Raw genomic sequence first — 25,855 nt, forward strand, 5'->3', positions numbered from 1 at the left:
AAAAACAGGCGATAAAATCGGAGACTTAGAGAGTAACAAGGCGAAAAGAAATCGTGGAACTTAAAACTATAACACAGGGATGATGACGCTAATAAAAATACATACGAAGTAGACAGGGAAAACAATAGACAATTAAAAAAAAAAACACGGCGACAGTCTGGATTCTGTTCGCAAAGGAAATAAAATTCACACCGAGCGACAGCATGGTTTCTGTTCGCAACACGAGAAAGACAAACAACACTGAATAGTCACTGGAACACTGCACTAAAAAGTTGGAAATGTGACACCACAGTCGAGAGCAGGTGAGGGGAAACTGGACAGAAGATGGGAAAACAAAAAAGGGGGGGAAAGGAGAGGAAAAGCGAAGGGGGGAGCCGGGAAAGGAGCTGAAGGAGGATGAGGACCCATAAGAGGGGTGGGGGGCAGACGCGACAGGGAGTGGGGTAGGCAGAGGAGGGGAATACAAAAGGACTGGGGGGGAGAAGGGAGGTAGGGAGAGGTTTAGTGGGGAGAAAAACAGGACAGAAGGGGGGGGGGGGAGAGGGAGCCCAGGGAAAGGACAGAGGAAAGGAGGGGGATTGAGGATCAGAGTTGATAGGAAGGATAAATGGAGGGAGAGAGGGCATCATCCGGGAGGGGGAGGTGACGGAAGCCACCTTGGGAAAGGAGATGGAGGGTGTAGAGATGGAGGGTAGGCGGGACACAACGGTGAAGACGTGGCAGGGGGCGGGGACGGGAGAGGAGAGGAGCAACCAGGGGGTGAGGGGGTTCAAGACGGCGGGAGGTGTAGAGGATGCGGATATGTTCGAGGAATAGGAGCAGATGGGGGAAAGGAATGAGATCATAGAGGATCCGCGTGGGGGACGGGAGGCGGATACGGAAGGCGAGGCGGAGTGCATGACGCTCAAGGATCAGGAGGGACTGATAGAATTTGGGGGGGGGGGGCAGATATCCAGGCAGGACTGGCATAACAGAGGATGGGACGGATGAAGGATTTGTAGGTGTGGAGGATGGTAGAGGGGTGCAACCCCCATGTCCGGCCAGAGAGGAGTTTGAGGAGTCGGAGGCGGTTGTGGGCTGCCTGCCGAGCTCATAGCGCCCCTTAAATACACGTGAGCACACAACTTTTCCCCTTTCCCACCAGAGGGAGACACCAAAGCTGCGATAGCCACAGCGGCGCCACCGCCAGAAACGGAGGGTGACTGCTTTACATTACGCGCTGCGGCGTGCTCTTCAAAAGAGCACATTTTACCACGGCTCACATAGATTTATGTGTCTCTCGCATTATCTAAAATGTTTCCTCAGTTGTAGATAGTGAAAAAAGGAAAAGGATAGAAACACTGCTATGAACGCCCATACTGTTATGCGTAGTCTCTAGAACGTACCTGTGTGGGTGTTTTAGAACAGCCTAGCAACAGTAGGTTTAGAAGTAGGTATGGTTGTAGTTAGTCGACAACCTCGACTTATTCCGACATTACGTTACATATCTAGTAACGTAAGCTGAAAGTTATTCACTTGGAACTTGAGTTAATTGCTTTTACGTTGTTTTTTAAATTGATTCTTATTTTTCCATGTGTTCTGTTCTATTTTTACACTAATATTACCGATGGCTGCTGTCAAAATGGTTCAAATGGCTCTGAGCACTATGGGACTTAACGTCTTAGGTCATCAGTCCCCTAGAACTTAGAACTACTTAAACCTAACTAACCTAAGGACATCACACAACACCCAGCCATCACGAGGCTGCTGTCAACATGATTTATTACTCTTTTCTTGTAGTGGACATTTTCGCAGCAGCTGTATATAAATTGCAGTTCTTTAAAAGAAAATGCCTTTTTTGCATGCTGCTCATCGAAATTTTTATTTTTATTTAAGCACCCAGACGCATTTCGAGTTTTTTTACTTGGCATCTTCAGTGGGTGTTATGAAATATCACATGATTTGTCCATTTTTACACATAGGTTATGGTTTCACATCTAGGTTATACATTTAAAAACAGTTCCTTATCGTTTTTTTTATGAAATGGAAAGGTACTTACAAGTAATTCTAATTCATTGCATCTAAGCAAACTGCTTTTTCTCATCTGGCAACTAGGTGGACATCTTACAGTTCACTTTCAGTTTACTGTTTACGCTACACATCATTGTAACTGCCATCTTTTTAATACAGAGTTCCCTTTGTTTTTCTAAGTGTTACCAACACACACACACACTCACACACACACACACACACACACACACATACACATTCACAAAACAGTTGAATGCAGAAAACTGAGAATGTTGGTGAGATATCAAGGTCGTGCTCAGTGTATGCTTTGATTTTACCGGCATAGTGCACCGTGGCTTCTTGCAGAAGGTCAAACAATAAGTTAGGAGTATTATTTACAAATTGCGTGAGGCAATGCCGCCCTTGTTTCTGGCGAAACAGCTCATGGCATTTTCGCTACGATAATGCCAACTACTCTCTCTCTCTTCGTCGCTTATTCGTGGCTTTATGGCAGAAAACAATACTGCAATAATGTCGCAGCCTCCATATTCGACAAAGATTTTTCTGTTCCCAATAGTAAATGAAACTTAAAAGAGTCATCGTTTAGAAGCATAAATGAGGTTAATAGTGTGTCACTGAGACAGCTAAAAGCATTCCTGAGATCGAGTTGTAGGAGTGTTTCGGGGATTGGAAAAACGCTTGTGAAACAGTGTAATATATAAGGAGGAATACTTCGAAGGGGGTAACATTGCGTAGACCAGGCATGAGCAATGTTTGGCGATCCGCGGGCCTGATTCATATAAACTCGCGGGCCGCCTCGCCAAGTGACGCGACAGCAGCGCTTTTTGTGCATAAAGTGAAAACTGTAGCGTCAGTGACGTTTATGTTTATGGGGTATCAATATTAATGTTACCCTACTGCCATTGTTAAAATCAGCACATTTCGCGAGTAGTCGATAATTTTCGTGCCACTGTTGCTTACTACCAAGGTCTGCTCTCTATCAGGGTGTAACACAGACGTAGGCAGTACGTAACGGGTGTGTGCGCGTATGATCCAGAAGCGAAAATAGTTTTCCCCGCACCCCTTCAAGGAAGTGAACTATTTGCTAAACTCTCCGCTCGTGTGTTGAGTACATTGGCCGTAACTTCGCACTCAGACTGGAAACGTGTTTCTCTTTGTTGTTCAAATCCGGCGGCGCGAAGTAAGCAAAACTGACACTGGTCTGCGTCATTAGTTGCAAACCTGAGGTGATCCGAGCGTTGGCGGAAATACACCAAAACAGACCCCGGGCGGAGTGTAATGCGACCGAAGCACCGTTTTTATATCAAATAAATACAGGTGTATTTTACAACAATTTTATTATTATGTGAAAGCATATGTGTCACAATAAAACCTGCGCTGGCAGCACTCGAGAACCAAGCAAAATGATCTACTACGAACGTCAATTTGTTGATCTATGTATACACCTAGGGTATTGCTTCCGTCGGTTTCATTGAGAAAGTGAAAAATTGAGAGTTGAAAAAGGAGGTAGGCAATGTGCTCCAGTTTCACCGAGACTGTTATAGGCAGCTTTGGAAGCAGTCTTCAGATCACCGAACTGGGATGATGAAAGAAGATACATAAAACGGATCTTACCTGAACCGTTTTCGATTTGCAGATGACATTGTTTTGTTAGCTTCGGATCCAGAAGAATTTTAGCCAAGGGTGGAGGCAATGAACACAGCAAGTATGGAAATAGGACTGAAGACTCATTACACTAAGACTAAAATAAAGTACAATCAGCCCATAGCAATGCAGCAAAGAGTAATTGTGCAGTTACAGAAACATTTAACTAATGTGTATACGTAGGACAAATTAATACAACAAGCTAACGGGCACTTAGAGAAAAACGCAGGGACATGAAAATGGCTTGGGTTCGTCTGGAACAGGGAGGAGAAGCAACGTCTCTACAAGGAGACTTCGTCTTCGTCCCTGCATTACCATTAGTATCTGTGTCAGCGTTATTCTCGGTTTGATTATTGTATAACAAAGAAATTACTGTCTTCGGGCGAATTGGGTCATTTTCAGGTAAAAAAAAAAATTACACGAGGCGGTTGTTGCTACCGGCGTTGTAAAGACACCCTCCTGTGTATAATTTCAGGCCTGAAGATGGCCTAATTTGGCTGAAACCGATGACAGAAATTGAACAAAAACGTGCTTTAGACTATACGGACGCAAAGTTTCGTGGCGATGTACAGGGTGAGTCACTAACTATTGCCTTCTAGAATACCTCCGAAAGAATGATAGCAGCTGAAAAGTTTGTGGGACAAATGTTGCATGGCACAACGGGGGCCATAATATGACGTTGGTTTTTTGTTGTTAGGTGGGGTCGCTTCAGAGATATGAAAGTCAACTTTTTTTTTAATGGGGTGCTATAGTTTGGTACCTATTTTCTGACAGAGGCTATCGAGACGAATCCAATGATGTGTAACAGTAACGTCTTCGAATATCAACGAAGGTCACAAAGGTGGCATGAACGTCCATTTACAGAACGTGTTCGAAGTGATGACCATTGGTATCAATGCAGTGCTGCAATCTTCTTATCATGGATTGTGTGATATTCCTCATCACATCGGCACTTATCGAAGCACATGCTCTGACGATTCTCCCCTTCGTATATCGTCCAATTAGTAAATATTCGCCGAATACAGCGTATCCATCTAACGTGCCAATTACATGTGAACACCATTCGACGATTTCGCAACACAACACTAATAGTAACGGTAAGACTAGTATCGTCGATTCAGGCGAATGTGAATGATATATTCATTCGAAGAAAAAGTCGTTATGCTTCTCGTTTACGGAGAGTGCCGAGAGCTAGAGACTCATACGCTGAAAGATAACCTCAACGTATTCACCCTACACGTCGTTCATTTAAATATGTGTATGAAAAACTGAAAACAACTGCATCTTTAACGCATCGGAAACATATCCGGCAAAGGAAAGTTACTAACGAGGAAATGGAAATTGGTACTCTTGCCACTGCGATTCGAGATCCTTAGTTCGCGTCAAATTGCCAGGGAATCTGGCCTGAGCCAGAGTAGTGTTGTTCGTGTTCCGCATCGCCATAAATATCATCCTCACCATATCAGTCTCCACCAAGAATTAACTGGTACGAATTGTATGCGTCGCATTCAATTCTCCCGATGGGCTACCTTCAGATTCAGAGGGATGACACATTCATTTATTTGATTTTATTTGCTGACGAGGCTACAATCACGAACCATGGAAATGTTAATTTGCATAACATGCATTATTGGGCAACAGGAAATCCATGTTGGCTGCGGAAAGTTGCACACCAAAAACCGTGGTCGGTGAATGTACGGTGTGGGATTCTCGAGGACAGAATTATAGGCCCCTATTTCATCGAAGAAACTATTAATGGTAGGAAGTACACCACATTCCTGCTAGGAACATTAGGTCTGTTACTGGAAGAAATACCTTTAGGAACAAGGAACAGAATGTGGAATCAACACGATAGGTTTCAGGCACATTTTTCGCTGATGGCTAAAAATGAGTTGCAGAGACAATTTCCAAATTGTTGGATGGGACGAGGAGGAGATGTGTCGTGGCCGACTCGTTCGCTAGACTTGACACCTCTGGATTTTTTCTTGTGAAGATTCGTAAAAGACATAGTTTATAAAGACGCTCCAACTCCACCTGAAGATATGCGAGAGCGAATTGTCAGAGCACGTGCTTCGATAAGTGCCGATGTGATAAGGAGTACCACTCAATCCATGGTAAGAAGACTGCAGCACTGCATTGATACCAATGGTCATCACTTCGAACACCTTCTGTACATTGACGTTCATGCCACCTTTCTGACCTTCGTTGATCTTGAAAGACGTAACTGTTACACATCATTGGATTCGTCTCGATAGCCGCTGTCAGAAAATAAGTACCAAACCATAGCATCCAATCAAAAAAAAAAAAAAAGTTAACGTATCTCTGAAGCGATCCCACCTAGCAACAAAAAACCAACGTCATATTATGGCCCCCGTTGTCCCATGCAGCTTTTGTCCCACAAACTTTTCAGCTCTTATTCTTGCTGGCAATAGTTAGTGACTCACCCTGTATACTAATAAATATCGCCGGCCGAAGTGGCCGAGCGGCTCTAGGCGCTACAATCTGGAACCGCGCGACCGCTACGGTCGCAGGTTCGAATCCTGCCTCGGGCATGGATGTGTGTGACGTCCTCAGGTTAGTTAGGTTGAAGTAGCTCTAAGTTCTAGGGGACTGATGACCTCAGAAGTTAATTCCCATAGTGCTCAGAGCCATTTGAACCATTTTTGAACTAATAAATATCAATAAAATTCTCTCGAGGTTCCAGCCGCGTCAAGTGGTTTAAAATTGACACACTTTCGACGCACTACTCCTCGGCCATCGTCAAGTGGTGACTGTCTTCTCGTTGCTACTGCCGTCCTTATATAACCGCGCTGCCTGCGGTGACGTGACTGGTGCTCGGTCCAGCATCATATATGATAATGTTTTCGTTGTGCGCCCGCTTCAACGTTTCGATGGCCGGGTTCCAGACTGTGTTTAGTTGGAGGCCACCGTCCTTACTGAGCATGTTGTCATAAATTTTTATCTCGATTGCTTCTTTTATCACGCTATCCTACCTCCCAGTCCGTGTAGTAACGGATGTCTCGTCAAATGCAATACCATGCCCGTTATCTGCAGCATGCTCTGGTACCGTTGTTTCCTCAGGGTACCGAAGACGAAAACAGTTTTTGTGTTCTACACAGCGCTGTTCAACAGTGTACGCAGTCTGTCCAACACAAAAGTGTCCACATCCACACGGTTTTTATATACTCCAGGCGCTCTGAAGCCTACATAGTCTTTCACTAGCCTCATGAGTTTTGAATTTTGGTGAAGCCCTGAATACCGTGTCGATTTTGTGCATCTTTAGGAGCCGGCTAGACTTTCCCGTTACTAAACCACAGAATGGTAAAAACGTAGGCTTCTTCGTGTTCTCCTCGAGAGCCTTCTGCTTACCTGTCTTCAGAAAGATGGCTTACGAAATTTGGCGGTTGTTGTAATAGTCATTTTCGTTGAATGCTACACGTAAGTGTGTCATTTCCTTCGGCAAGCTTCCAGCATCTGAGACAGCATTCGCTCGATACACCAAGGTCCTCAGACAACAATCTGTGGCGGTTGGTAGTAGCTGCTAGAGTATAGATATCGGTCCGTGTGGATGAGTTTCCGATAAACACTGTGGCTAAGAACCCATTTGCTTTACGTCATACCATTGTCGACAGTAGTACCCTTACAAGGGCTGCCCGTTTCATAAAATCGCGAAATAGGGGAGAGAGTTTCGTGGGTATTTGATAAACGAATTAGGGTGGCAACCATTAAAACTAACGTGTTTGTATTTTGCGGGGAGACCTTTTCACGCCATCACAATCACCGACTGACTCCTCCGAATGGCAAAATATTTTGTTGACTCTCTGCTGCATAGTCAGAAATGACGATCATGGGAAAATAAGTGAAATAACATCTCGTACAAGGAAAACTCAGATGGTCATTTCATGCTTTTTGAGAGTGGAACGGTCGAGAACCTTAAGTGTGAATGTCAGAGTAATCATTGAGATGTAGATATAGACAGATATGAGATTGTAGTATAATTAGTGTTATTTAAAACCCATATAAATAGAACTTTCAGTTATCTGTTAGTGGATTTCCTATGATGCCTACTAGTACATCTTTGAACAAGCAGTAAGCATTGTCTGCTGCTAAAAAGTCACGGCACATATTAATGAGATTCCAGCTGCCACTTGCTAACGAGATACCACACACGCCACGATCCCGCTCTTTCGTTCTCGGCCGTTCTGGCTACATGTTAGTGTGGAGGGGGCGTAGGCGGAGGCGGAGAGAATGGGGAACGAAGTTTGGAAAGGGGGGGGGTTGGTTGTCACGCAAGTAATCAGACAGCCGAGCAGCGCGAGTGCAGTAATTAGTGGCGAACTCAGCACGGGCCTGCTACCTGTGTTGTCCGCAAGTAGTCTGTATATGCGAGGAAAGGAGGGGGGGGAGTGGGAGTAGGAACAACAACAACGGGCAGACTGTAGCGAGTACCAGCCGACAGCGCTCTGCTTGCCGGAGCACACTGAGACAGCCTGACAAAAAACAGCCGGGAGCTCCTCCCAACACTGGAAACATGAGTGTTCGGACTGACGTTAGTGTATGATGGAGGCCTCAGAAGCCCCCACTGAGATTTCTATAAGTATGATTATTTTTCATAATTGTTACGTTTATTCTCAAAACTTACTGTTATACACGAATGAATATATTCTTGTATCTTAGGAGAACATTAAAGAAAAGGCTTGGACAAATAAATTTTATTGTTTTGGCTTATGCTACCTTTTATTAGAATTTATATAAACTAGGAATTGCACATAAGTGAGGTAGATGCCAAATCAATATGCGTAACGCATCCATATATAAAACAGAAAGAAAGAAAATGGCGCCGGCCGTTGTGGCAGAGCGATTCTAGGCGCTTCAGTCCGGAACCTCGCTGCTGCTGCTACAGTCGCAGGTTCGAATCCTGCCTCAGGCATGGATGTGTGTGATGTCCTTAGGTTAGTTAGGTTTCAGTAGTTCTAAGTCTATGGGACTGATGACCTCAGATGTTAAGTACCATAGTGCTAAGAGCCATTTGAACCATTTGAAAGAAAATGGCTAAGATGCACATTAAATAGACACAAAAAAATTAAGCTACACAGCATGTTATCCAAATAAAGATCAGACTGTCTGTCACAAAAGGTCTTCACATTACTGAAAACAAACTTCACTAACAAGGACACTATTCTCACTGCATACATTGTTAAAATATTTTGAAGAACACTGAGCAATTTTCCTTTCTAATTCAAGTGAACAGAAAACGCATCTTCGTGTGGGCATTTTTCTTTTCTGGATGATATCCATTTCATGGTCCCTTTTGAGGCCACATTTATTAATGATTGTAGGACTTTTCTTCGCCAATTAGGAGTTTCGAACACGAATTCCATATGCGGACGTATAAGTTCTAGAGCCAAATCTTTCAAGGAAATCCTCCTTTTCTGTGATTTTCCATTGTGATATTCTGGATGTTGATTTGTGAATAAATAGCAAGCATTTACAGCTATAACATCCATTGCAATAGCCCATAAAGCAATCGGCCTTTTCCTTGTCTGTCTTTTGCAAGTACGTACCTTTTAGTCAAGAGAATAAACAACTCATTTTGCTTCGTTATAAAACAAAATTATGTCTGGTTTCTCTTTTCTGTGAGTTTCATTAACTGTGGCGTCGCGGTGCATGGAACTTAGCGGCACCACACTCTATTTGTTTTTGGCCCGTAGCTCATAATAGTCAATCATCTATGAATCCAAATGTTGAAGACGGAACCTCTCATGTCTTACATGGTTTCATTTCAGGTGGAATTTGTGTTTGTTATGGCGAAGAGTACCGGCTGCAGTAATTATATCCTTCAGTAAATCTTGAAGCTGGGAAACGCTGGTGAAGTAGTTGTCCATCGTTATAATGGCTGAGTTTCCTCTAAGCGTTTTTGCCAGGATCTTTGCCACATGACCTGCAACATTAGCTTCACGAGTGTGATCTGGATGTTTTCCTGAGTACACCAGTTCATCTATAGCGTATGATGTCGAAGAGGCGCAGAGCCAGAATATCTTTATTCCATATTTTCCTGACTTGCTTGAAATAAATTATATAAATCTGCAACACCCTCTGAAAGACGCTACCTGCTCTACTGTTGTGGAGTTCTCTCCTGATTATGAGTAGTTCCCACACACTGCAGAAAGCTGCCTTATCATCTTGGCACCTAGCTTGTCGGTTGCGTCTATCGTCGAACCTTGCTGCTCTCCTTATTTCTTCAAACCTGTTTATAGAAAAAAGACACACAAACCGGGTTACCAGTTTTTTTTTTTTGGTCATCAGTCTACTGACTGGTTTGATGCGGCCCGCCACGAATTCCTTTCCTGTGCTAACCTCTTCATCTCAGAGTAGCACTTGCAACCTACTTCCTCAATTATTTGCTTGACGTATTCCAATCTCTGTCTTCCTCTACAGTTTTTGCCCTCTACAGCTCCCTCTAGTACCATGGAAGTCATTCCCTCGTGTCTTAGCAGATGTCCTATCATCCTGTCCCTTCTCCTTATCAGTGTTTTCCACATATTCCTTTCCTCTCCGATTCTGCATAGAACCTCCTCATTCCTTACCTTATCAGTCCACCTAATTTTCAACATTCGTCTATAGCACCACATCTCAAATGCTTCGATTCTCTTCTGTTCCGGTTTTCCCACAGTCCATGTTTCACTACCATACAATGCTGTACTCCAGACGTACATCCTCAGAAATTTCTTCCTCAAATTAAGGCCGGTATTTGATATTAGTAGACTTCTCTTGGCCAGAAATGCCTTTTTTGCCATAGCGAGTCTGCTTTTGATGTCCTCCTTGCTCCGTCCGTCATTGGTTATTTTACTGCCTAGGTAGCAGAATTCCTTAACTTCATTGACTTCGTGACCATCAATCCTGATGTTAAGTTTCTCGCTGTTCTCATTTCTACTACTTCTCATTACCTTCGTCTTTCTCCGATTTACTCTCAAACCATACTGTGTACTCATTAGACTGTTCATTCCGTTCAGCAGATCATTTAATTCTTCTTCACTTTCACTCAGGATAGCAATGTCATCAGCGAATCGTATCATTGATATCCTTTCACCTTGTATTTTAATTCCACTCCTGAACCTTTCTTTTATTTCCATCATTGCTTCCTCGTTGTACAGATTGAAGAGTAGGGGCGAAAGGCTACAGCCTTGTCTTACACCCTTCTTAATACGAGCACTTCGTTCTTGATCGTCCACTCTTATTATTCCCTCTTGGTTGTTGTACATATTGTATATGACCCGTCTCTCCCTATAGCTTACCCCTACTTTTTTCAGAATCTCGAACAGCTTGCACCATTTTATAGTGTCGAACGCTTTTTCCAGGTCGACAAATCCTATGAAAGTGTCTTGATTTTTCTTTAGCCTTGCTTCCATTATTAGCCGTAACGTCAGAATTGCGTCTCTCGTCCGTTTACTTTTCCTAAAGCCAAACTGATCGTCACCTAGCGCCTTCTCAATTTTCTTTTCCATTCTTCTGTATATTATTCTTGTAAGCAGCTTCGATGCATGAGCTGTTAAGCTGATTGTGCGATAATTCTCGCACTTGTCAGCTCTTGTCGTCTTCGGAATTGTGTGGATGATGCTTTTCCGAAAGTCAGATGGTATATCGCCAGACTCATATATTCTACACACCAACGTGAATAGTTGTTTTGTTGCCACTTCCCCCAATGATTTTAGAAATTCTGATGGAATGTTATCTATCCCTTCTGCCTTATTTGACCGTAAGTCCTCCAAAGCTCTTTTAAATTCCGATTCTAATACTGGATCCCCTATCTCCTCTAAATCGACTCCTGTTTCTTCTTCTATCACATCAGACAAATCTTCACCCTCATAGAGGCTTTCAATGTATTCTTTCCACCTATCTGCTCTCTCCTCTGCATTTAACAGTGGAATTCCCGTTGCACTTTTAATGTCACCAAAGGTTGTTTTGACTTTCCTGTATGCTGAGTCTGTCCTTCCGACAATCATATCTTTTTCGATGTCTTCACATTTTTCCTGCAGCCATTTCGTCTTAGCTTCCCTGCACTTCCTATTTATTTCATTCCTCAGCGACTTGTATTTCTGTGTTCCTGATTTTCCCGGAACATGTTTGTACTCCTCCTTTCATCAATCAACTGAAGTATTTCTTCTGTTACCCATGGTTTCTTCGCAGCTACCTTCTTTGTACCTATGTTTTCCTTCCCAACTTCTGTGATGGCCCTTTTTAGAGATGTCCATTCCTCTTCAACTGTACTGTCTACTGCGCTATTCCTTATTGCTGTATCTATAGCGTTAGATAACTTCAAACGTATCTCGTCATTCCTTAGTACTTCCGTATCCCACTTCTTTGCGTATTGATTCTTCCTGACTAATGTCTTCAACTTCAACCAACTCTTCATCACTACTATATTGTGATCTGAGTCTATATCTGCTCCTGGGTATGCCTTACAATCCATTATCTGATTTCGGAATCTCAGTCTGACCATGATGTAATCTAATTGAAATCTTCCCGTATCTCCCGGCCTTTTCCAAGTATACCTCCTCCTCTTTTGTTTCTTGAACAGGGTACTCGCTATTACTAGCTGAAACTTGTTACAGAACTCAATTAGTCTTTCTCCTCTTTCATTCCTTGTCCCAAGCCCATACACTCCTGTAACTTTTTCTTCTACTCCATCCCCTACAACTGCATTCCATTCGCCCATGACTATTAGATTTTCGTCCCCCTTTACATACTGCAGTACCCTTTCAATATCCTCATACACTTTCTCTATCTGTTCATCTTCAGCTTGCGACGTCGGCATGTATACCTGAACTATCGTTGTCGGTGTTGGTCTGCTGTCGATTCTGATTAGAATAACCCGGTCACTGAACTGTTCACAGTAACACACCCTCTGCCCTACCTTCCTATTCATAACGAATCCTACACCTGTTATACCATTTTCTGCTGCTGTTGATATTACCCGATACTCATCTGATCAGAAATCCTTGTCTTCCTTCCACTTCACTTCACTGACCCCTACTATATCTAGATTGAGCCTTTGCATTTCCCTTTTCAGATTTTCTAGTTCCCCTACCACGTTCAAGCTTCTGACATTCCACGCCCCGACTCGTAGAACGTTATCCTTTCGTTGATTATTCAATCTTTTTCTCATGGTAACCTCCCCCTTGGCAGTCCCCTCCCGGAGATCCGAATGGGGGACTATTCCGGAATATTTTGCCATTGGAGAGATCATCATGACACTTCTTCAAATACAGGCCACATGTCCTGTGGATACACGTTACGTGTCTTTAATGCAGTGGTTTCCATTGCCTTCTGCATCCTCATGTCGTTGATCATTGCCGATTCTTCCGCCTTTAGGGGCAATTTCCCACCCCTAGGGCAAGAGAGTGCCCTGAACCTCTATCCGCTCCTCCGCCCTCTTTGACAAGGCCGTTGGCAGAATGAGGCTGACTTCTTATGCCGGAAGTCTTCGGCCGCCAATGCTGATTATTTATCAAAATTTAGGCAGTGGCGGGAATCGAACCCGGGACCGAAGACGTTTTTGATTATGAATCAAAGACGCTACCCCTGGAGCACGGGTTACCAGTAGAGTCGCGAAATAATTCTCTTACAATAACATCCCAACTTCTGTAACTGACAAATATTGGAGAATTCCATGGAAGCATTGATTTTCTCGTTTATGACATTACACCATGTTTGACACTTTGCAGCTGCTGAGCATCGTCCTTCCAGTCTTGTGCAGTGAACTATTTCATCCACAATGTTATTTGTAATGAAATAATTGAATACATCTTTTGGCGTTTTTGTATTTTTTCCCTAACAGGTCCTGGAGAAACTTTCATTATATTACGCATATTGAGTTCCATCTCGTCCAGTGGAAAAGTTTGCAAGCTGGGTGGGCCTTCTTACATTATTTGCACTTTCAGGCTGGGTTATGCTTTGTATTTTCAAGCTGGTGTGTACTTGATACGTTATTTGAATTTGCAGGATACGCTGTATTAGCGGGCCAGGCTCTCCCTGGTAAGCCTGCGTCATTTACGTCCCAAGATTCATCATTACTTTCTTTAGATTCTGAGCTGTCCGACATGGTCTATATGCAGAATCAACTTCATCAACAGAAGCAATAGTAGATTCACATTCCTCCAACCATTCAGAAATAATGATTGAAGCGTTTGGATCATCTACATTTATGGTATAAGGAGGACGTCTATCTCGGGAAGTACTAGATGACTCGATACTGCAAGAAACGAACGTTCCTTGATTAAAAAGAAAGTGTAAATAGTTAGTTTGTCAGAGAAAGAGAGAAGAAAGAAAAACATAGAGAATAATAAACGTAACTGCATACATCAGCTATGAAAGCAACATGCAACACGTTCCACTTATGAGGCCAACATCAACAATGAAGATGAAGTCCTTTATTGTTGTTGCTAGAGTCTAGCTCGTACAACAATTTCCGTTATAAAAATGGAAATTTATTATGTGCGTAGTAGTAAGAAAACACTGTTCTCATACAATCTTTGCTACATTAAATACAATTATCACATTTCTTAATCCTGGACGTATTTCTAAGGATTATGTAAAACAGGGTCCAATTATATATAATTTTTAATATGACTAAAGGGATGATTAATTCACTCTTGGAGCCTGAAGCCCCCCACCCCCCCTGCAAATCATGCATTCAAGGTTTAAAGAAAGTAAAGCAGGTGGCACTCTAGTTAAACATCTGCCGTCGCACTCGCGAAAGTCGAGCACTGATTTGGCAGTAATGAGTTATTTTCTTCCAAAATCACAGCAGGTACAATAGCATGTCTTAGTATCTTAGATCAAAAATCTTCCGATTTTCAGTGATGTTGTTTTCGATTTTTATTGAGAACTTAGTAGTACTGCTTGAGTAAGTTCATGTCCAAGCACTGATCTCGAGATCCTGCAAGTATAAAGGAAATAGAAGTGGACAGAGCAGTCTATGAAGCCCTCTTGTGATATATATACAGGGTGGTCCATTGATTGTGACCGGGCCAAATATCTCACGAAATAAACGTCAAACTACAAAGAACGAGACTTGTCTAGCTTGAAGGGGGAAACCAGATCGCGCTATGGTTGGCCAGATAGATGGCGCTGCCATAGGTCAAATGGATATCAACTGCGTTTTTTAAAAATAGGAACCCCCATTTTATTACATATTCGTGTAGTACGTAGAAAAATATGAATGTTTTAGTTGGACCAGGACGAACAGTTGGTAACAGGTAGGTTTTTTAAATTAAAATACAAAACGTAGGTACGTTTGATCATTTTATTTTGATTGTTCCAATGTGATACATGTACCTTTGTGAACTTATCATTTCTAAGAACGCATGCTGTTACAGCGTGATTACCTGTAAATACGACATTAATGCAATAAATACTCAAAATGATGTCCGTCAACCTCAATGCATTTGACAATACGTGTAACGACATTCCTCTCAACAGCGAGTAGTTCGCCTTCCGTAATGTTCGCACATGCATTGACAATGCGCTCACGCATGTTGTCAGGCCTTGTCGGTGGATGACGATAGCAAATACCCTTCAAATATCCCCACGGAAAGAAATCCGGGGACGTCAGATGGTATGGTGCTTCGACGACCAATCCAGAAATATGCTATTCAGTACCGCTTCAACCGCAAGCGATCTATGTGCCGGACATCCGTCATGTTGGAAGTACATCGCCATTCTGTGATGCAGTGAAACATCTTGTAGTAACATCGGTAGAACATTACGTAGGAAATCAGCATACATTGCACCATTTAGATTGCCATCGATAAAATGGGGGCCAGTTATCCTTCCTCCCATAATGCCGCACCACACATTAACCCGCCAAGGTCGCTGATGTTCCACTTGTCGCAGCCACCGTGGATTTCCCGTTGCCCAATAGTGCATATCATGTCGGTTTACGTTACCGCTGTTGGTGGATGACGCTTCGTCGCTGAATAGAACGCGGCCCCAAATTTCTCTTGTGCCCAGTGGCAGAACTGTACACGACGTTCAAAGTCGTCGCCATGCAATTCCTGGTGCATAGAAATATGGTACGGGTGCAATCGATGTTGATGTAGCATTCTCAACACCGGTGTTTTTGAGATTCCCGATTCTCGCTCAATTTGTCTGCTACTGATGTGCGGATTAGCCGCGACAGCAGTTAAAACACCTACCTGGGCATCATCATTTGTTGCAGGTCGTGGCTGACGTTTCACATGGGGCTGAACACTTCCTGTTTCCTTAAATAACGTAACTATCCGGGGAACGGTCCAGACACTTGGATGATGTCCAGGATACCGAGCAGCATACATAGCGCACGCCCGTTGGACATTTTGATCACAATAGCCATTCATCAACACGATATCGAGCTTTTCCGAAATAGATAAACGGTCCATTTTAACACGGGTACTGTATCACGAAGCAAATGCCGTCCGCACTGGCGGAATGTTACGTGATACCACGTACTTATACGTTTGTGACTATTACAGCGCCATCTATCACAAAGCGAAAAAAGTGGTCCAACTAAAACATTCATATTTCTTTACGTACGACACGAATATGTAATAATAAATGGGGGTTCCTATTTTAAAAAACACAGTTGATATCCGTTTGACCTATGGCAGCGCCATCTAGCGGGCCAACCATAGTGCCATCTGGTTTCCCCCTTCAAACTAGACTAGTTTCGTTCTTTGTAGCTTTTTCGTTTGACGCTTATTTCGTGAGATATTTGGCCCGGTCACTCTAATGGACCACCCTGCATATGCAAACGGGAAACGTTGTTATCAAAATCTTGAAAATTTCTTGAGCGATTTACTTCAAGTATTTACGTATACCCTAATGATCATTCAGATGGACATAGGACAACAAGCTTTTAATATGTATAACAGTGAAACATTGTTAGAAAACAAGGAAGTTGTATTTATGGCTTATCTGGTTATGGTTAGAATACTACTATAGAATCTGAATTTTAAATAACAATAAATGATGCTCAAGGTCAGAGAGAGAGAAGGGAAGAGGAGGTGGTCAGAGGGATTGGAGGAAATTAAGATAGAAAGCGGAAAGGACGAGATGGAGAGAGATGAGCTGGAGAAGATGGACAGAGAGGGAGTGAGGATATGTGGACAGAGAGAAAGGGTAGGAGGAGAAGATAGACAAAGAAACGGGGAGACGGAGAACGTCAGAGACACGATGGAGACGGATATTAGGACATATATCCGGTTCTCACGCATTAGAAACCTGTGCTTTCTCTTTTGCTTCTTTCCCATTTACCCACCTGAGCCACAGCAAAACATATCCAGTAATTGGATAATAATGAAAATATGATTTGTTTGTGCTCTTAGTTGTTGAGAAACATGAAATACGAAAACAAGACAAGTTCAAGCCGTTCAACTCCTCATGGGACTGCATTTCCATGCGGAGTGTTTCAGTTTCCCCCTCTCTTTCTCCCCTTTTTGCTCTTCGCGTTCAGACTGCGTGACCTGGCAGAGAGAGAGAGAGGGGTGGGGGGTGTGGGTGGAGAGGGAAGTATGCTCTCGGTGGGGCAGCGATCCACATGCATGCAAGAGTTGCGTACACATGCAGAGTTCTTGTCATTCCCTAGTCTTCCGATACTTTGAAATCCCAGAGGTGCTTGTCGAGCGGAGATGCCGATGAAGATGGCGGGAGCCATAACTGCTTTGCCACTCGGCCCGGTAACGAGTGTCGGCGTTTTAGATACTTCGCAGACACTGCGCACTGTATTCACGTTATTAGCCGTGAGGACTTGAGGACGCGGTGGAGAGCCGTGGGGGAGGCGGGCGGCCTGATGGCCGGCTCGTCAGCTCGTCGAGAGGGCGCGGCTGGAGCGCGCCGCGGCCATTGTGGTGTCACGCGCCCCTCGTCCAGCTCCAGTCGAGTGGCCGCCGGCGGGACAGGGCTGGAGGCTGAGCCGCGTCTGGAGGCGGAAACCGGCTGCGCGGTATTTCTCGGCTTCCGAAAAGCGTTCCACTCTGTACCACCTCACGAACGCTTTTTAACAAACGTTCAGTCTTTTTGGGTATGTACATAAATGTTCCTTTCTCTTACTATTCTGTAATCCACAGAGAAAAAAAACACCTTACATTCACACCTTTAGTCTGCAGTCCACCTTATCGTATCCGGCACAGGGTACTGTGTGTACCGACGTCATATCGCTCCTTTCCTGTTCCAGAAGAGTATAGTTCTTGGAAAGAATGATCGCTAAAAAGCTTTCACGGGAGCTGGAAGCTCTCTAATTTTCCCTTCATGTCGTCTACATCTAGATCAACGTCTACACAGACCCTCTTCAATCTGCCGCACAGCGCATGGTGGAATGTAACCTGAACCACTCCTACTCGTTACCTTCCCCTTTCCACTCGCAAATAGGACGATGGAAAAACGGCTATCTATGTACCTTTGTTGTTTTGTTGTTGTGGACTTCAATCCTGAGACTGGTTTGATGCAGCTCTCCATGCTACTCTATCCTGTGCAAGTTTCTTCATCTCCCAGTACCTACTGCAACCTACGTCCTTCTGAATCTGCTTAGTGTATTCATCTCTTGGTCTCCCTCTACGATTTTCACCCTTCACGCTGCCCTCCAATACTAAATTGGTGATCCCTTGATGCCTCAGAACATGTCCTACCAACCGATCCCTTCTTCTAGTAAGTTGTGCCACAAACTTCTCTTCTCCACAGTCCTATTCAGTACCTCATTAGTTATGTGATCTGACCAATGTGATCTAATCTGCATTTTTCTGTAGCACCACATTTCGAAAGCTTCTATTCTCTTCTTGCCCAAACTATTTATCGCCCACGTTTCACTTCCATACATGGCTACACTCCGTACTAATACTTTCAGAAACTACTTCCCGACACTTAAACCTATACTCGATGTTAACAAATTTCTCTTCTTCAGAAACGCTTTCTTTGCCATTGCCAGTCTACATTTTATATCCTCTCTACTTCGACCGTCATCAGTTATTTTGTTCCCGAAATAGCAAAACTCCTTTACAACTGTAAGTGTCTCATTTCCCAATCTAATTCCCTCAGCATCGCTCTTCTTAATTCAACTACATTCCAGTATCGTCGTTTTGCTTTTGTTGATGTTCATCTTATATTCTCCTTTCAAGACACTGTCCATTCCATTCAACTGCTCTTCCAGGTCCCTTGCTGTCTCTGACAGAACTACAATGTCATCGACGAACCTCAGAGTTTTTATTTGTTCTTCGTGGATTTTAATTCCTACTCCGAATTTTTCTTTTGTTTCCTTTACTGCTTGCTCAATATACAGACTGAATAAATTTAGGGATAGACTACAACCCTGTCTTACTCCCTTCCCAACCACTGCTTCCATTCCATGCCCCTCGACTCTTATAACTGCCACCTGGTTTCTGTACAGATACCTCTGTATGAGCCCTAATTTCTCGTATCTTCTCTTCATGGTCCTTAAGAGCAATGTACGTCGGAGGCAGTAGGATCGCTCTGCAGCCAGCTTCAAATGCTGGTCCTCTAAATTTTCTCAGAAGCTTTCCTCCCCTCCAGGGATCCTCATTTCACTTCCTGAAACATGTCCGTAAGACTTGCGTGTTGTTCGAACATACTAGTAACAAATCTAGCAGCCCGATTCGGAAATGCTTCGATGTCTTCTTTTAGTCCGACCTGTTAAAGATCTCAAACAGACGAGCAGTAATCAAGAATAGGTCGCACTAGTGTCGTATTTGCGGTCTCCTTTAAGGATGAACCATACTTTTCTAGAATTCTCCCAATAAACTGAAGTCGACCATTCGCATTCGCTATCACAATCGTCACATGCTCGTTCGATTTCATATCGCTTTGCGATGTTACACCCAGATACTTAAAGGACGTGGCTATGTCATGCACGGCACTACTGACGCTATATCCGAATATTACTTGTTTCTTTTTCCCACTCTTCCTCATTAACTTGCGTGTTTGTACATTTAGATGTAGCTACTGTTCATCACACCAACTAGAAATTTTGTCTAAGTCATCTTGTACCGTCCTAGTCACTCAACTTCGACACCTTATTGTACATCACATCATCATCAGCAAACAGTCGCAGATTGTTGGCCACTCTGTCCGCCAAACCATTTGTGTATGTAGATAGCAATAGTGGTCCTATGGCACTTGCCCAGGGTATTCCTGACGACACCCTTGCCTCTGATGAACACGAGATTTGCATAGTATGAAGCAATATATTGGGTGACTCTTCTCGGCAGATACGCTGACAAACTCAACAGTAAAACATACCCCGATGCAAAGCGCCTCTCTTGGAGCTTATGCCACCAGTGTAGACCGAGCATCTCCGTGACGCTTTCGCGCTTACACAATGAACCTATCTCGAAATGCAATGCTCTTCTTTGCATCTTCTCTATTTCCTCTATCTATTCCATCCGGTACGGGTCCTTGACTGACGTCCAGTAATGAAGTATTGCTCGAACTAGCGTTTGGTAAGCTGCCTCTTTTGAGATTAGTTTACACTTCCTGACGATTCTTCCAATCAATGTCAGTCTGGCAGCTGCCCTACCCGCGATTCGTTCTATGTTGTTATTCCAATTTAAATCGCCCCGTACAGATGCTGCTTCATATGTTATGGAAGCCACTCCTTCCAGTGATTGTTGTGCAATCGTGTAATCATACAGTAACTGTACTTTCTACCTATTTATTAGCAATACGTTACAGTAGTTTCTCTTGAGGGTCAGCCTGCACCCAGCGTCGATTTCCTGCAGTTAGTTACTTTTATGTCTGTCATGTCCGTTAAGAATGACATGCCGTTTTCTGTTTCCTAGAAACTCCTCAATCCAATGACTTAGCTGGTGTGATATTCTGCGCGCTTGTATTTTCTTCATTTAAGCGAAAGTTTGGAACTGAATCGAAACCCTTTCGGAAATCAAGGATCACGGCAGCTAGTTGGACGCAGGCACCTACTACTTTCTGGGTCTCGTGGACGAAAAGAGCTCGCTGGTCTTCACACAGTCGTTCTTCATGGATCCATGTTGATTCCTACAGAGGAGATTTACGCTCTCCACAAATGTCGTAATACATGAGTATACAACGCGCTCTAAAATTCTACAGGAGACGGACGTCAGTGTTACAGGCCTTTAATGGTGTGCGTCTATTCAACACCACTTCTTTGACACTGGAATGATCAGCGCATCGTATTCTATGTGGAATCATACTGGTATCCCATCATGTACAGTGGCCTTTCTTCTGTTGCGCGGTATCAGTCGCTTTTCCATCACGTGGTCACGTGATGGTACAATGTAAGCTTTCACGGTCAGTACTGACATCATTTAAAGCTTCCGTGCTAATAAGCCATAGTCGATGTATAAAACTCACTCCTAACGTTTCCTCTCAGACTGCGGGAGACATCTCCAGAGGTAAAGAAGCGAACTGCAATTAGACATCTAGGGAGAGCCGAATACGTGGGCAGCGTAGACAACACCACTGCCCATCACGTGACGTCGGCTACGGGACTACATTTGGTAATACCGACATTTTCGATTGAAATTAGTCGAATGTCATTCTTATGTTGCGATGCTGAAATCGAAATTTTATCTAATTTAACACCTTCCTTTTTTCTGTTAAAATTACTACGGTGTTTATAAACTTCAATAGCCTCTCCATACATACGTCCGTGCTAATGCTACGTTTACGATATAACACTCGTCTCGGTGAATTTTATTTCGTGGTCACCCTCTTGGTAAAGATGTTCCGCTACGGACGATTTATCCGAATGTCCCAGGTGGCAGTTCCTCTTGTGTTCAACCAGGCGTGTGTTAACACTACTTTTTGTGGTACCAATATAAACCAGTCCACAACTAGAAGGAATTTTATATACACCCGGTGTAGTCAAAGGATTCCGTACATATTTCGCCCATCTTAAACATTCTTTTGTCTTCCTAGTGCGTATGAAGGTAATTTCCACAAAATACTTGCTCAACACTTACCCAATACGATTCGTAACTGTACTGATGAACGGAATGAAAACCTTCCTTTTGAGCGGCTGTCATTCCTCGTAGATCCTGATTCTCTCCGTAGAGCGAAGTGCTCGATCTATCTCCTCGTTAGAAAAACCATTCTTCTTGAATGTTGACCGCAGATATTCAAGCTCACCTTTGAAGTAAGTCGGATCAGAAATTTTGTATTCCCTGTCTACCAAGGTTCTTATCACATCTCTCTTTTGTCTAGGATAGTGGTTAGAATCTTTAAATCGGTAATGGTCAGTATGAGTGGCTTTTCTGTATAATCTATGGCCCATTGTCCCGTTACATCGGCTGTATAACAGATACATCCAAGAAATTCAGTTGGCCATTATTCTCCGTCTCCATAGTAAATTGTATTTGCTGACGGATATTGTGGAGATGTATCGGGAAGGCATCCAATTCCTCTGCATCGTGTGTTCGTACTACGAAAATCTCATGGAATTTTACTAGCTGTCTGCTACCTCCCATGCTCAAAGTTCTCCATATCCTGAAAAGATAAGTAATATTTTATATCCCCCCCAATTATAGAAAACTTCAGAAAGACCCGACTACGAAGGTTTTAAAAATCACTAATTGATTAGTGAAAGCGTCTTCACTCTCCTCTGACTAAAAGAAGCTACTCTGCGTAGGTTCTGTGGATTAACCAAGGTGCACAAATCACATATTCCTTTGAGGCCTATTTTGATTGGTATAGGGTTTCCCACCAACAAATTAGCTAGACACCTTGACTCATTGCTGAAACATTATGCTGGCTGAATTGGCAGTCATATCAAAAATTCACATCATTTCCCTGACAAATTAAAAGAAATGCACGTGGGCCAAGCTGGTATCCTTATTAGTTTTGATGTCCTGTCATTTACCTTGATTCCAATCAACGAAGCTATCTCACGTACAGCAGATATTTTTCTTGCGGACATTAAGGAGTTGTTCAGACACTGTCTCACCACGACCTATTTTCAATACAAATATGATTTCTATGAACAGATTAATGAGTGTCTACGGGCAATCCTTTTAGTCCGGCTGTAGCCAGTTTGTTTATGGAGAACCTTCAATAACCGGCGTTGCAGACTGTCAGTAATAAACTAGCCAGGTGGTACCGCTATGTCGATGATACTGTCATACTACGGACACACAACGCAGAGGAACCGGATGCCTTCCTGCTACATCTCAGCAGTATCAATCCGAAAATATAACGTATTATGGAGATGGAGAATAATGGCCAACTGAATTTCTTGGCAATAATAAATTTGAGACGAGAGTCACATCAAAAACGTCGCATCATCACTCGCGTGTGTATAGAGAGGCTATTGAGATTTAGAAACGCCGTAATAATTTTAACAGAGAAGAGGAATATGTTAAATTCGATAAAATTTGGATATCAACATCGCAACATAAGAATGACGATCGATTACTTTCAATCGAAAATGTTGGCATTACCAGAGATAGTACTGTAGCCGACGTCACGTGATAATCGGTCGTGCCGTCTACACTGCACATATATTCGGCCCTCCCTCGACGTCTGGTAACAGTTCGCCACTTTACCTCTGAAGATGTCTCTCGCAGTCCGAGAGGAAATGTTATTAGATGGTTTTATACATCGATCACGGTCTATTAATTAGGAAGTTTTAAGTGATGGCGTGATCACTTACTTCGGTATCTGTAAGATCGACATTCGCAAGACGATTTAAGGCAGAAGTTGCTGTACGATCATCCTCAGTGGAACAGTGTTGGAAAAAGACGTTTAATTAATACTTCGACCTTCCTTCTGTCATCCTCCATTTAGTCTCTGAATTCGTTTATTGAAATAACATAAGACGAAAACTTCTTAGAAATTTCTGCGATGTCGGTAGATAAAAAATGGCTCTGAGCACTATGAGACTTAACATCTATGATCATCAGTCCCCTAGAACTTAGAACTATTTAAACCTAACTAACCTAAGGACAGCACACAACACCCAGTCATCACGAGGCAGGGAAAGGTAGATAAAACTGTACTTCCCAATTTGTTGAACGCACAACGCTTGGTTTCCTTACGTTAATTTAGCTTCGTTCAGCTTTTGTATGTGAGACTTCCGCTGTGTTTAAATTCGCAGTAAAGGTCTCTTTGCTTTCGTAGCAGATTTTCACCGCGGCTGTCGAACCCTGGAGGGTATTTTCCATCTCTCACAACTTTTCTCGGGACATGCCTGTCTAAGGCGTATTGTACGATACACCTGAACTTTGTCTACTGATGCTCAACGTTTTCAGAGCTGCAGATGAAATTTTCGTTTTGAGCTGTCAGGTAATCATAAATCTGTCTCTTTTCCGCTCTTGCTAAATAGAAACATATTCCTACCATTCGTTACACTGCTGTTTACAACCGGATTCAGTGACGCTGTAACACCCATGTGTTCGTTGTCTCCCTGTTCAGCGCTGAGTTAAAAAGTTCGGGGCTGTAGGAGATCAGAACTTCCACGAGTTAATTCTCTGATTATATGCCCAAGGTAATTCCCGGATAAGGCATTTAGAACACTTTCGTTCATTTGAAACACTCATCATGTGTAGGGCACGGGCAAAACTGCCGGCTTCGGTTCGTCGTTGGTCTTTCATAATCCGTATGTTGGAATCAGTGGCTGCCAGAAGTGGGAAAGATAGAGACTGGGACAGAATGGCGGAAGGCCCGCCAACTGGGCGAAGAATTTCCTCGTTGCTCTGCTGGAGCCACTAGCGCCCACCTAGCGGAGGCTCGTTTAATTACAGAGCGTTCGCGAGAAGCAAGCTAGCCGCTCGATGACCGCCCTGTAACGGATTAATTAAAATTTATTTACTGCGTGCCGGCCGACAGTTATTTGGTTTTCCACCGGAATGTCAATATCAGCCTTGGCAAACTGCGTGCCTCGGCGTATTTTTGTTTAATTTGAAACGGATGTGGCGGCAACCCTAACTCAGCCTGCCCGAGCTATCGAACACCACCGCTTGTGTCCACCACGGAAACATGCTGCCGATTTACGAATATTGCTCTCTGATGCTTCTGGCTGCACGTCTAATAACGGCGCGGTCGTGGGTGGAATTCATGAAGTGCAACGAGAACTTGCTATCATTACGAGATACGAGTATAGCCGCTGGGAAACGTAATCACCAATGACAGACGTGTCCCGCAGTAATACCTCTCCTAAGAAACGCAGGTGTTGCTTGCGGGGAACACAGCGGCTATTAGCAATTAATGTACGAGGTGTGTTCAAATACTTACCGAACTTAGTAACTTCGCGTGTTGCATTAGTCCGATTTGCGCGATGTTTTCGCTGCTGTAAACATGTCAGAAATACATCTGTATATTGTCAGGCATATTGGATATTTAGTAAGGTGTCAAAAAGGTTACGTATGTTTACGTACTACCTATGATTATTTATTTTGTATTTCCCGGCCACGCGCTGCTGTGGCTCACTCTGGTTAAATGGAAAAGAAAGGGAAGAGAAATCACACGTTTCTGATGTGTGTGCCGGCCGGAGTGGCCGTGCGGTTCTAGGCGCTACAGTCTGGAGCCGAGCGACCGCTACGGTCGCAGGTTCGAATCCTGCTTCGGGCATGGATGTGTGTGATGTCCTTAGGTTAGTTAGGTTTAATTAGTTCTAAGTTCTAGGCGACTGATGAACTCAGACGTTAAGTCCCATAGTGCTCAGAGCCATTTGAACCATCTGATATGTGTGGGAGTTGGCTATACGTCCTAATCTCCTGCTCTTCCCTGTCTCTCTCCATCTCCTCCTCTCCCTACCCTCTCTTTGTCCATCTCCTCCTCTTTTCTCTGTTCATCACCTCCTCCTCCTCTATCTTTCAATCTCCTCCTTCCACATCTCTTTTCATCTCCTCTTCTGTCCATCACCTCATCACTTATTTCTATGTCCACCTTCTCTTCCTGCTTTCACCCCAGCTACTCCCAGCCCATTTCACTATACATCTCCTGTTCTTTGTCTATCTCCATTTCCTTCCACCCCTCTACCCACATACACTTCTCCCCCCCCTCCCCCCCCAAGTCTCACCTTCAGCCTTGATATTGTTACTGAATATTTAGATACTGTAATAACATTCTAATAATAAGCCGATAAGCCATAAATACAACTTCCTTGTTTGCTAACAACGTTTCGCTATTATATATTAAAGTAGTATAGCCTGTGTATGACCGAATGTTCATTACAGTATTG

At 43.4% G+C, this 25,855-nt stretch overlaps 1 protein-coding gene across 1 annotated transcript in view; it reads right to left on the reverse strand.

The window, feature by feature from the left end:
• The window catches only part of LOC124613650 (mucin-2-like), a 160,026-nt gene extending 146,270 nt beyond the window's left edge, over positions 1 to 13,756 (reverse strand). The window contains exon 1 of the mRNA XM_047142364.1: positions 13,662 to 13,756. Coding sequence (XP_046998320.1) covers positions 13,662 to 13,756 — 95 coding nt within the window. The remainder of the gene's footprint in view (positions 1 to 13,661) is intronic.
• Between the last annotated feature and the right edge of the window lie 12,099 nt (positions 13,757 to 25,855).

The sequence above is a fragment of the Schistocerca americana genome, chromosome 4 (assembly GCF_021461395.2).
Source record: "Schistocerca americana isolate TAMUIC-IGC-003095 chromosome 4, iqSchAmer2.1, whole genome shotgun sequence".
Lineage (NCBI taxonomy): Eukaryota > Metazoa > Arthropoda > Insecta > Orthoptera > Acrididae > Schistocerca > Schistocerca americana.